This window comes from Triticum aestivum, chromosome 2B, assembly GCF_018294505.1.
Source record: "Triticum aestivum cultivar Chinese Spring chromosome 2B, IWGSC CS RefSeq v2.1, whole genome shotgun sequence".
NCBI classification, from domain to species: Eukaryota; Viridiplantae; Streptophyta; class Magnoliopsida; order Poales; family Poaceae; genus Triticum; species Triticum aestivum.
The window spans coordinates 1306616-1318928 of NC_057798.1; the positions used below are offsets into that span (position 1 = coordinate 1306616).

A 12313-nucleotide genomic window follows, 5' to 3' on the forward strand; every position below is an offset into this window, starting at 1 on the left:
TTAAGTTAGTACGTCAACAATAGATAATTAACTACGACATCATAGCAATCCGATGCCACCACTATCTTGCAAATGATGAGTATAGATGGGCCAACAGATTGGTGACGTGATAAAAAAAGCAACGCCGACACTAACCAAATATGCGAACGCTACCACTATTTGAAAAAATAGCGCTGACGTTGTTTGAAAATGAGGCGCCACCAACTAATGTTATGGCTAGCTGTTTTTTCCACTAGTGGTTCTGATCACCATAAAAAAAATCAAAAGGCAGCATCCCAAGAGAAGCAGGCAGAGCCACCGTAGTTCTACTCCACACAGAAGAGCACAAATCATGATCTTGATGTGGAGCCAGAGCCAGCTATGGAGCAAGAGCATGGTATGGATGAAATCATTGCAACGGATCATGATCTTGCCCAAGATGAATTGGAAACAATTATGCAGCTAAAGAGGAGAACAAAGATTGGCAGATTTAGGAAGCATAAAAAGTGAGTTGAGAAGGTACATATTGTTAGGTAGAAACTCCCAATCCTTCTCACTGAAGATGATCTGAGTTGGAAGCAGACGGGGACATAATTCACAGGTTTAAATTTTGTTTTCCTTTTCTGCTGCTTTTAATGATGTTGGGATTTTTTAAAAATTGTTCAGAAATTTGATTATTTTTAGTTTTTAAAAACATAAATTTGAAAATCGTTTTCGTATTTAATAAAATTTCCATGAGTTTTAAAAATTGTTCCCAAAGTTCAACAAATGTTCATGAATTTAAAAATTGTTCCTATATTTTAAAATACGTTCCTAATTTTAAAAATTGTTCATGAATTTGAAAAAACATTTCCAGATTTCAAAAAATGTTCCAGTATTTTTGAAAAGATAATCACAAAATGTAAAAAAGAAAGAGAAAAAAGAAGAAAAAAAATCAAGAGATGGACCATAGAAAAACTAAAAACTGGCTCAGAGAAAACAACAATGAAATAACCAGTCCATGGAAGGTCTTAGAGCCTTCCCACAACCGGTGGGAAGGAAATGAGAATGGACCGGCCCATATACCGGGCGCTCTCTCACTAATCGCTGAACATGAACGATCTGCCATCATATATCAGTCATGATGCACAAGTAGGCCGGAGCTATTTGAGCCTGCTAAGTTTGTGCAAGCCCAAGCCTGCTGGCAACTTGAGTTAAAGAGCATATGCTTGACATGCTTGTTTGTCTTCTTCACATAAAGAAAGCAAAACTAAGTGTCCAGAACATCAACTTTTTGTCTTGTCTGTTGAAAGCAACAACAGAAAAACAGAAAAAAAAAATTGACAGGAAAAACAGAACAGAAGAACAACAGTACTGCCAATGGTTTTGGCTGACATTCATTCCTCTTCCTTCACTTCAGGTAAGGAGACAAGTTGCAGTGGTTTACAAGAAGAAGAAAAAATGCAGTATGCAGTGGCTTGTAATCCACCAAAACTACTTCAGAATGTTGCTCGGTACAGAATGGAATATTCAACAGTTCAAAGTCTCGATTAGGACTGAACCAAATTCCGACAGGACTGCGTTGAATCATAGATAAAAGTTCATCACCACTGATTTCCTGACTACCAAAATCCAGAGCTCACATATTTTGAGACGCCCGTGGAAACCCGCAGCACTGAAATTGGCATGAGAACTTAGGAAATAAGGTGTTGTAAATAATCTCAATGCCCCAAACGATGTCCGAACTGAAAAAGCAATGGCTCGAAGAATGTGCAACGATTCAAGACTGTAACATCTCTCACGAACAACATAATAATCCAACTTATATAGTCCACCTTGCGGTGGGTGGATGAACTGTAAATACATATTTCGTATAGAAAAGTGGTACACAGCCACATCAAACAGAAGCACATTCAGTAAAGGCGCTAGTGGTGTGTGATACGATTCTCTCACACAACCATACAAATACATATCTAATATAGTGGAATTATTACAACTCATACAATTACAAATACACAGCTCATATACTCTGAAATCAAGACATAGCGCTCATGCATGTGGATAAGTTGGTGGAAGCGCTAAACCCTGAGGAAATCCAGCTCCAGTAGATAGCCATCGACGTAATGCGCTTTTCCAACAAGATCCATGCCCTCGTCGTCCTTGTAGACGCGACACCCGTAAGGACCAATGGATATGGTGTAGCCAAGCTCGGCGAGCTGGCCAGTGGAGACGAGGTTGGCCTCAAGCCCTGGGACATACAGAACATCTCTCAGGGTCATGTTCTTGTTGTTCACTGAACCGCTGCCATGGAAGACCATAGGCCCCATACTGGGCGTGTCGATAACCTGATCGCCGGAGACTGCCGTGTAGTCGGTAAAATGATTGAGGTATCCTGTCATATGTTGCGGGGCAGCAGATGCAACACGCCAGGCTCGCTCAGGTGTACTGTCAGGAGTCAGTAAGCTCGAGTTGTCCGCAGACATAGGTTCAGATCTGGTAATCAACAGAGCAGCCCAAGAGTTAATCAGCACAATAGATGGATCAAGATTCAAGACTGAGATCTTAGTTGGTAAGCAGTCTTAAACAGTCCATCAAATTTTTACTTGTGCAGAGGATTTATTATAAATTGGTAAAATTGGATGAATGGCAACTTATAGTTTAAAAAATAAGCATCAAACAATCTAGAATTAACTTTAGAGAGGTTCATCATCAAATTCGAAACTAAACAGTCAAAAACCGATTGAAAATCTAGGGATGCGTATTTTTTGGTAAGCAAAGGGGAACTAAAGGGCATCGAGATCCGCCCGAGAAGAGAAACTCCGTGCGATCTACCGTAACACGGAATTAATTATAACGCCGGCCGTCGCTCTCATTGTATCTATAATACTGGGTCTAGCATTTCCGTGAGAGGCAATGTGAGAAGCTCTCCAGGCACTTCGTCTATCCGACTGTCCTTGTGGCTGCTGGTCGGGGACTTCTTGTCCTTGTGGCTCAATAAGTACAAATCATTCTGGTCTTTTGTTCTAATCTTGCATTGTTCTATTTGAGCATCGTTTGAGATATGGTTACTGCGGTATGGCATTGTTCTATTTGAGCATTATTGTTCTACGTGCGTACAAAAACTGAATTTCATGCATGGATTAGTATTGCCATTCTTGTGCTAATCATACTAGTACAATCACATATACCTTGCAAGGTCACACATAGGCAAGCTTGTTTGATTATATTGCACAACATGCATGAGTGGAGTTGTCATTACCTTGTAGTAGATCCCAAGGGTCAATTTTGTACTCTCCGTCCCATAATAAATGACTCAAATTTGTACTAACTTTAGTACAAGGGAGTACAACTCAACGTCTTTTATAATGTCCAAGTCAATATTTGCATCTCCCAAGGTGTACACGACGCTCTTCATATGCATTCGCGTGGTGTCAGCGGAGCAGAATTATAATGGGCGCATATGTAGTAGACTGAAGCTTTCTGGCATCAGGTGCTTCCATGGTGAGAAGGTGGCCTCTTTGGGTCCCTATGCTGCGGAACCATACAAAACGCTAAAAGGATGCTAGATCATCAAGGACAGGCAGGTCATCGGTGGTGGCCGCCTGCTGCCGAACCGCACATACTCCGTCAATTTGCTCTGAAAAACTGACTGTTTTTTGATGCACTCTTGTTGATGTCCTATTCAACATAAAAAAACTTATGTTTCAACGGATCTGGTTGTTAGAGATATGACTGGCAAATCAACACGACAATGACCGAAAACAAGCAGGAGACACGAGATTTAACGTGGAAAACCCCTCCAAAACAAAGGGGGGAAAACCACGGGCGCCAGCCAGCAAATCTTCACTATATCAGGGGAGGTTACAAACGCCCGGGATTTACAACTTGATCAACTTATCCCATGCGGTGGCTTACAAGAGGATATATATAACACATGTGACCAAGGTCAATACTGATCCTCTCCGCTTCGGCCCAAGCCTACCGGCAACGGGCCTCGCTCCGCTCGCTCGCTTGTCAGAAGTTAGAATTTCTCTTTATACTTGAATTTGGATCACAACATAACACTGGTGAGGAGGACGTGGGCATAGCCCAGTGGTTGGGGGCGCATGATTGTAAACCTAACGACCAGAGTTCGATCCACGTCGGGGACGAATTTCTGGAATTCTCATGAGGGATGCTTCTCCTATATCAATAAAACCGTGGGTGCTAGTGCCCATGGAGTTTCATTTTTTTTTATAACACTGGTGAGGTTGCTGGTATTATTAATAAGATGGTGAATGCTTTCAAAGGAGTGACTCAGAGGACTTCAAATGACATCCGTAGCAGCAAAGAATGTACCATTCATCCAGCAACTTGTATTCTCATACAAGTCCTGGAATTTTTGGGTCGTAAATCGCAACAGAGCTATGGTATAGTCCATACTTGCCTGTGCTCTGACATGTTGGATTGTTTGGTACCCAAGCTCAGGGAGTGTGCAGAAATAGTTTTTCAAGAAAAGGGACAAAGGTGCATATTCTTTTTGAATAACATAAAATATGCTTTGCAAAAGGCCTGCCATTCAGGATTACTCCCTCCCAATGTAGAGAGTAATTTAGTTTCACTGATTAACCAGTACATAGTGAGAGCTACCTTGAGGAATGTTGGGTTCCACTTGTGACATATTTGGATGAGGATTCTCTGAAGAAGCCACGCCGTTCGTCCCTGGACAAATGTACCGAAGAGCTCTGCGATAACCGTGATAGCCAGATGATTTGGAAAGTTCAAACTATTCTAAAGGATAGACTGCGTGAACGTATAGTGAATTTGATTGTTCCAAAATAGGAGTATGTAACTTCTTCCCTAGTTTGTGAACCCCTTCTGGAGCAAGGACTAATGAAAAGGTTGTTAGTGACCCTCCTTCTCTTTTTTTTTTTACTTTGATTAATACTTTTAGATGGGAATTTATTATATTCGCCCCCCCCCTGATTTGTGCATATCGTCAGCCATCGCGCCTGCTCACTCCTGCCATAGCTGGTAGTACTACCCACTTATCTTGACTCTCATAATTTCCTTTTGTTGCCACCCAGATTGACGAGCAGAATACCACCATACATCCACAACCATGAACTACCAAACAACTATGTATTTCCGTTAAGAAACTAATGGAAAGGGGGTGAGGCCCGGTTGGAAAAAAAATGAACTACCAAACAAAGCTCAAAACGTTTACTTAGGCTGGGGCTGGAAATACTTGCATGATGTTGTAGACGTGGATGTTACTGGATCCAACATCGGCACATCACTCTTTTTATTCCAATTTTTGTAAGGTACTATATGATTTTATAATTTCTCGATGATGTCACTGTTTTGGTGTTTTCTCGACAGCCGCAAGCTCACGTGTGTCCGTGGTGAACACGCTACCTACATGCTTTTTTTTAGTAGAAACATATTCATTACTTAAATAAAGTTGGGGAGTTCATCAGCTAGTACATGCAATATACAATGAACCTTGCTATACGTACGATAGAATGCATGTCCAACACTGTACGATCAGAGATAATTCAGTTTGTGGGCCATAGCAGTTAGAGATGCTTTGCTCTCTGGTCGTACTGGTCGGACAAGAAATTCATCGTATGCAGAGCAGTTCCGATATGCAATCAGGAGGTGCGGCACTCCACTCCTGACAACACTCCACACCTACAGCTAGCTTTGCTAAAATATGAGCAACTCGATTGGCAGTCCGCCTCCTCCAAGTAACTCTGCAACCTTGCCAACCTTGCCACAGCAGAAAGAATTTTGTTGGGATCATTGATCATACACACCATCTCTCTACAGTCCAACTCAATATGGATCCACTGCACACCTTGATCACGTGCAAATTGGAACGCTCTCTTACAAGCCATTAGCTCTACAATCTCAGAATTTATCATGTTGGGAAGAAATTGGGTCACAACGCCTCGAAAAGCACCATCATGGTCACGTAAGACCACTCCTCCTCCTCCCTTCATTGCATTTTTTGAAACGCTACCTACATGCTGCAATACCCATTATAATGTCTACTGCAATCAGGGCCGGCCCTGGGTAATAGGGGCAAGAAGTACGACGCCCTATGGCCCAGCATGATGAGGGGCCCCAACCTGTGTGGTACGTATGCTCTACACCGAAATCACTATTTGAGGAGTATTCCTTGCGAAGATCACTCCAACTTCCCCGGGTTGTGACAACTGGCGCGCTGCATGTGCGCCACTTGTCGCAACCTGAAAGTTTTCTCTTTTTTCGTAGATCCGTTTATTCAAAATGTTTTATCTTTTAAATCGTGCGTTTAAATTTCGAACCGCTTTCGCCGTTGGATTTTTCGCGTCGAGATCTTCAAAACTAGATCCCATGTTGATAGGTTTTGACGAACTTTTTTTCACAAAAAAACCAGACAAAAAACCCGAACCAGGAGCATGGGTTTTTTTCTTTTCAAAAGAGGCACGCCCGTGCCTCTCACGAAATCACAACCGTGACTCTCGCGAAAGGAAAAAAAAAGAGAAAACACGTTTTTTTTTCGTTTCCGAGGAGGCACGGCCGTGACTCTCGCGAAAGCACAACCGTGCCTCTCACGGAAGCAAAACCGTGACTCTTGCAAAAAAAAATATAAGACGCATTTTTCTCCGTTTCCGAGAGGCACGGTCGTGACTCTCGCAGAAGCACAACCGTGCCTCTCAGGAAAGCAAAACCGTGACCCTCGCGAAAGAAAAAAAAAACAAAAAACGCGTTTTTTTTCATTTTCGGGAGGCATGGCCGTGACTCTCGCAAAAGCAAAACCGTGCCTCTCGCGGAAGCCAAACCGTGACTCTCGAGGAAGAAAAAAACGAAAATGTTTTTTTTTGCGAAAAAATAATTCGATTTTTTTGTTGAAAGCTAGGGAAGACCGGTGGAAAACCAAAACATCAGAAAAAACCAGATAAAACCCCGTTAAAAAGCCGAAAACGCGTGCGAAAAAATTAAAAAAAAATCTGAAGGGAGCGCCCGGATCGTGACACATGGTGAATGGCTGAGAGCGCGCCAACTGGCGCTGATTTTTGCGAGACTCCTGAAGGAGCGCTCGTTAATTAGTTGCTCTCGCTCTACACAGTCAACCCGCCTCAGTTCTTGGGCCTTGACCTACGCTCCAACTCTTGGCTAACCCGGCCAGCACGCATACACCGTCAAAATTGTAAATGTGTGTGGATATTTATCTTTGTATAATCTATATATATTATATTATATTTTTTATATAAAGTCAGGTGTGTTTCTTTAATTTTTCATCTGTTCATTGCCGGATTTTTTTTCCTATTTGAAGTGGTACTAATTTTTTGTGTGTCCGCTACAAAAGAAAAAAGGTTTGTCCAGAATACTACAATAGGCCCGCACGCGCTCCAGCCCAACAAATCCAGCCCAGTAATTATACTTCCCATGCAGTTGAAAAGACCTTTTCATCGCACAGGGCGACAAATAGCTGAAGCTACGCAGGTGCCGCCCATGACTGGGCCGGCCCGTTTTTGTTTTTTAGTGTTTTGTTTATATTTTTAGTTTCTGTTCCTTTTCCTTTCCTGTTTATTTTTCATTTTTAACTTCTTTACTATTAATTTTCCATGAATTAAGAATTTACAAAAAATATATTCAGAATTTCAATTGGTTTTCAAATATTCGAAAAATGTTCATAATTACAAATTTTTGTTTCTGTTTTTCAAAATATTCGAAAATTTTAAGAAAATCCCGTTTAGACATTTGCTTAACATATAAAAAATGTTCCTGTTTTGTTTTTAAGAAAATTGTGTTTTTCCCAATTGTTCTAGATTTTATATTTTATGAAATGTTCCACATTCAAAGAATATTCTTGTTTTAGTGAAATATTCACAAATAAAAAATAATGTGTATGTCAAAGAATGTTTTTCCTAAAATTGATCTAAATGTTCCCCTTTTCAGAAAAAAAAGTCAAAATGTTTTTGTTTTTATAAAAGGTTGTTTTTTCAAAATATTGCTTGTGAATTTAAGAAAATATTCATGTTTCTAATTTTGGTCATGTTTTTTCGAAAAATATACATAATTTTCAAAAAACAAATGTTCGCATATTTGAGAATTGATCGGGGTTTCAAAAAATTTAATATTTCAAGAATATTCGGCAGTTCATATTTCTTTGAATGTTCAAAAAGAATCAAATAATATTTTGAATCTGACGCCAGAGTATTTTCTTAAATATATGAGCTGGGCATTGGTTAGCAGCACACGTTTGTCCTATGCTGGTTAGCTATAAATTAAAGAAATTATGGGCATGTGCCAATACAAGGGAATATGTTGTTTGCCTCTAATTAGAAAAAAATTGTAAGCATGTGAGCGCTAAAATAATCAAAGAAAATAAACCGTCATAAAGAAGCAACATTCATTGTGATGCCGTTGTGGGAGAGAGTGGTCGAAGCAACTGTGTCCCGAGCATCGCCGCACATCCACCAAATAAGGAGGCATGCACAATCCCGAGATGTAGGCGGACCAGGAGGAAAAATGGCACGAGTTAGATGCTCGCCGCCACGCCAACCAACCCCATCACTGTCAAGATTTCAGGGGCCAAACATGTCCACCAAGAAGACCACAACTCCTTACTCTGTCACCTACCATTGTGGAGATCATTTTTGGTGGACACATCAGTTATCTTTCTGTTGCTTGTAAAAAAAAATCTCTCCGGTTGCAACGCACGGGCATATGTGCTAGTGTTGAATAATCTCACATCACTCCCTTAAATTAATTCTCATCATTTATATACATTCAACATCATTGTCTGGTGTGAGCTAATTAAAGGGATCATTCATATTCAAGGTGGGAGACGGGGAGGTGAGTTGCCTCGTGGTTCATAAAAGGCATGTTTGAAATCAATAAGCCAAGAAGAAGATACCCAAGATTCTTGAAACATGCATGATCTTGAATTAATGGAAGAGGGACCATCGGCTCATGCATGGTGCAATCATGTTGTGGGCAAACGTTGTGGACTGAGAGAAGAGTTGTGTTGTGATTTTCAGCCGAAAAACGGATTTTGGCTAAATTTCGGCCATCTCGGCTTGGGGTAGAAAGTACCTTTAGGCCGAAAAAAAGATTTTAGTCAAATCTGGCAAGCTTTGGTCAAATTTCAGCCAAAGTTCGGTCAAATTTCAGCCGATTTTTTAAATGGCCGCAATCCAGACATCTCGGCATGGGGCAAAACATTCACAAACCGAAAACCAAAACTTTGGAGAAGAAACCACTGATTAAGTTGGAAAGTTGGCTAATTAAAAGGGATTTGTGAGAACCACGTGACACATGCGGTAAGCAATCCAAACAATTCAAAAAGAAATTTAAAAAAGGGATTTCAGAGAGTGTGATTCGTGAGACTTGCATCTGTTGGATGAGAGACTTCAAAATTAAATAGGCTCTCATGCGCACATAGTTGGCTAATTAAATCGATAGATAGATAAAATTATTGGGCAAGAGAGATCGGATTAAATAGGACATCAATTAAATGTAGCATGTCCAATTGGTAAGTGAACCAAATGATCTTTTTTTAGTATTTGTTTGATTAAAAGTGGAGCATACATGGTAAAATTGCTTCAAATAATGTGAGACTATTTGATAATAAATTCTGTAGTGACCTTATAATTCTTGTTAAGCTAATTTGTTTCTGGATCATGGGGTGGTCTATATTGCAGATAAAGGAGAAAAACAAAGAGGTGTTAATGATGGGAACAAGGTTGCTAGAGCGAGTAGCAGGTGAACTGTACAAATCGTCACAAGGTTGGAGATACAACATGCTACGAATTGCTGGCTTGATGTCAAAGGTGGTGGTGGTGATCTGTTCACGTGATGCTTCTATTCTGCGTGATGTTTCAATGCTACCCAGTGGGGGGTGTTTCGTCTTTTGTTGCTTTTATTCCCAGTAGTAGTTTGTATTAGGGGCTTAAAAGATCATGTGATATAGCGAACTTTGGGCGTAGCGGGGATAGCACTACATGCTGATTTAACCAACCCCCTACCTATGCTGCGGAACTTGTCGCTTCCGATTGTAATCCTGTGACTATGGAATAAATACCCTATATTCCCCTGCAAAAAATAGACCATGTGGTTTCTTATAATGGAAATGGAAGGGGGTGGCCCTCCTTATGATAAAAAATACTGTCTCACCATCGATACAATCCAGGGAACACAATACAATTCTACCGCAGGTCCATAGATCAATGCTCCTCTTGGATGCAACAACAGAAAAAGGGATACCGCCAATGGTTCGGCTGACAAAGCAAACCATGTCCTCCAGCCCACAAACAGCTAGCAACAGTTGCATTGTGTCTCCTTACCTGAACTGAAGAAAGATGAATGTGTGACATTTATTCATTTTTCTTCAGTTCAAGTAAGGAGATATGTTGCATTTGTTTACAGAAAGAGGAAAAAAATTGCACTGCATAGACGTGTGTGCCCATACGTAGTTTACCACTGCACACGAGTAAAATACGCCCTTCCCACCACTTCATAGTAGGGGATCACATTCAGTTCAAGACAGCCTCGATTAGGACTGAACAAATTTCCGACACCTAGCCAGTTCAATCATAGATAAATACTCATCCTCACTGATTTCTTGTCTCCCAAGTCCCAAAATCCAGATTTATGTTGAGACTATAAATTTGCAGTTAATCTGGACTATTTAAGTTGGATTATGTTGCTGTGCGAGAAGATATAGCATCAAGCCAGTGCTATATAATGCTTTAATTTTTTATTTATTTAATGAGGTCAAAGAGTTAGGGGGCACTTCATTGACACTTTCTTTTTGTAGCGAAACTCTAATGCGATCCAACAATTATGTATGATATTTTCTAAGTTTTTATGCGTGCTGACCTCCCATAACTTTCGACTTGTAGTACCGCTTTTACAGGGAATACATATGCGGGACTGGAGACAAAGATGAAGAGCATACCTGGAGGTGAGACGTCGATTCTTCTGAAATGCAGCATCCCTTGTGTCACCCCGTTTATGATCTCGAGTCTTCTGAGCCGAGCATTGCCTCGATAGCACCCTGCAGCCCTTGTTGTGTCTACTCTTCCTAATGCGGTAGTGTTGTGTGTTAACTGCGGCCTTGCTGCAATCACCCACCATTGATAAAAGTGTGAGTAAAGCCAAGATGCTCTGTCCATTGGCTACAGAAATAGGATCAATATGGTGTAGGACAAGAAGGAGATTGAAGCCATCCGTCGGGCAAACACGGTGTAAGTCAAGTTCACATGGAGGAGAACAAAAGCTTGTATCGATTTCAGGGCATCGTGTCCTGCCGCTGACATCTGCTGCAATATCAACAGAACAGAAACAAGACAACCGTTATTCTTCCAGGTGCCATAGAATGAACACGCTCGAAACAGCATGGAGAACTTGAGGGCGGCACGAGTGCAACTTATCATATATATTATATAGAATGAATACTCACCTCCTTTCTGCAGTGAACTATCGGTGATGCTGCAATTCACACCTTCAGTCCCTGAACTCTTCATGGACAGCAGCTTTTGCAGAGGCTTCCGGCGCACGCTAGTTAGCAAAGACGTGGCAAGTTCTTTAGTTCAGGCAAGGGGGAAAAAAGTTGCCACGGTTTAGATAAAAATAATTGCATCACTAGGATGCATGTATTATGCATGTAATACCTCCTACGCCTTTTCACCCGTAACAATGAATTCAAAGTTGTAGGGAGAATGTCGGGGCCAACTGAAAATTGGGCGTGCTTGTTTTGTTGAGCAAAGGCGTCAACAATACACCACATGATGTCCATGTCGATTCCTTTTGTCCTTTAATGGTATAACAAAAACAAGTTTGTGAGAATGAATATGAAAGACATACTGTCAGTCCATCTGAGTAATGAAGTTAGCAAGTCACCTAAGGACAATACTTTGTATCAGCAGAATTGCATAACCTGTCATAAACTGCGCTTAGCTGCCTACCTTTCTGTCCCAAAATTACTAATGATCTCACTGTCAGATCTCTCTGCTTCGAGAGCTTCTGAATTGGTTGTAAGTTGTGATGTAAGATCAAACTACTTTGTTTTCTTGTTGCACTATTGCAAAAAGGCTAAACAGCAACACCTTCTTCTGCAGCGCTTCCAGCCTAAAAGATGTGCAGAAAACATATAGAGTATGTATATATATAGTTGCATAGGTTTCTGAACTGAAATTCAGCGACGAGTAAACTAAAGAGGAGAACCCGGCCCAATTAAGACCAGATCTTGCTGCTATTATTACGTTTGGTAGCAAGTAGGGATGATATGGGAAAGAAAGGGGGCAAACATAGCAAAGCAGAAGAGCAAGAAAGCGTGGTCATCCCTTGGAGAGCGTGGATCGATCCGCGGGACTGCGAT

General features: G+C 41.0%; 1 protein-coding gene across 5 annotated transcripts in view; it reads right to left on the reverse strand.

Moving 5' to 3' along the window:
- Positions 1 to 1715: 1715 nt before the first annotated feature.
- LOC123039807 (uncharacterized) overlaps positions 1716 to 12313 on the reverse strand; it is an 11184-nt gene continuing 586 nt past the window's right edge. Inside the window, exons 2-6 of one of the 5 annotated variants that reach the window (XM_044462812.1) lie at positions 11901 to 12063; positions 11607 to 11747; positions 11396 to 11493; positions 10892 to 11255; positions 1716 to 2451 (exon numbers count right to left, since the gene is read on the reverse strand). In XM_044462812.1, the coding sequence (XP_044318747.1) occupies positions 2037 to 2451; positions 10892 to 11255; positions 11396 to 11493; positions 11607 to 11731 (1002 nt within the window). In that variant the 5' untranslated portion in view covers positions 11732 to 11747; positions 11901 to 12063 and the 3' untranslated portion in view covers positions 1716 to 2036. Of the gene's footprint in view, positions 2452 to 10891; positions 11256 to 11395; positions 11494 to 11606; positions 11748 to 11835; positions 12064 to 12313 lie in introns of all 5 variants that reach the window. The other 4 variants (XM_044462808.1, XM_044462807.1, XM_044462810.1 and 1 more) reach the window with 4 other exon arrangements.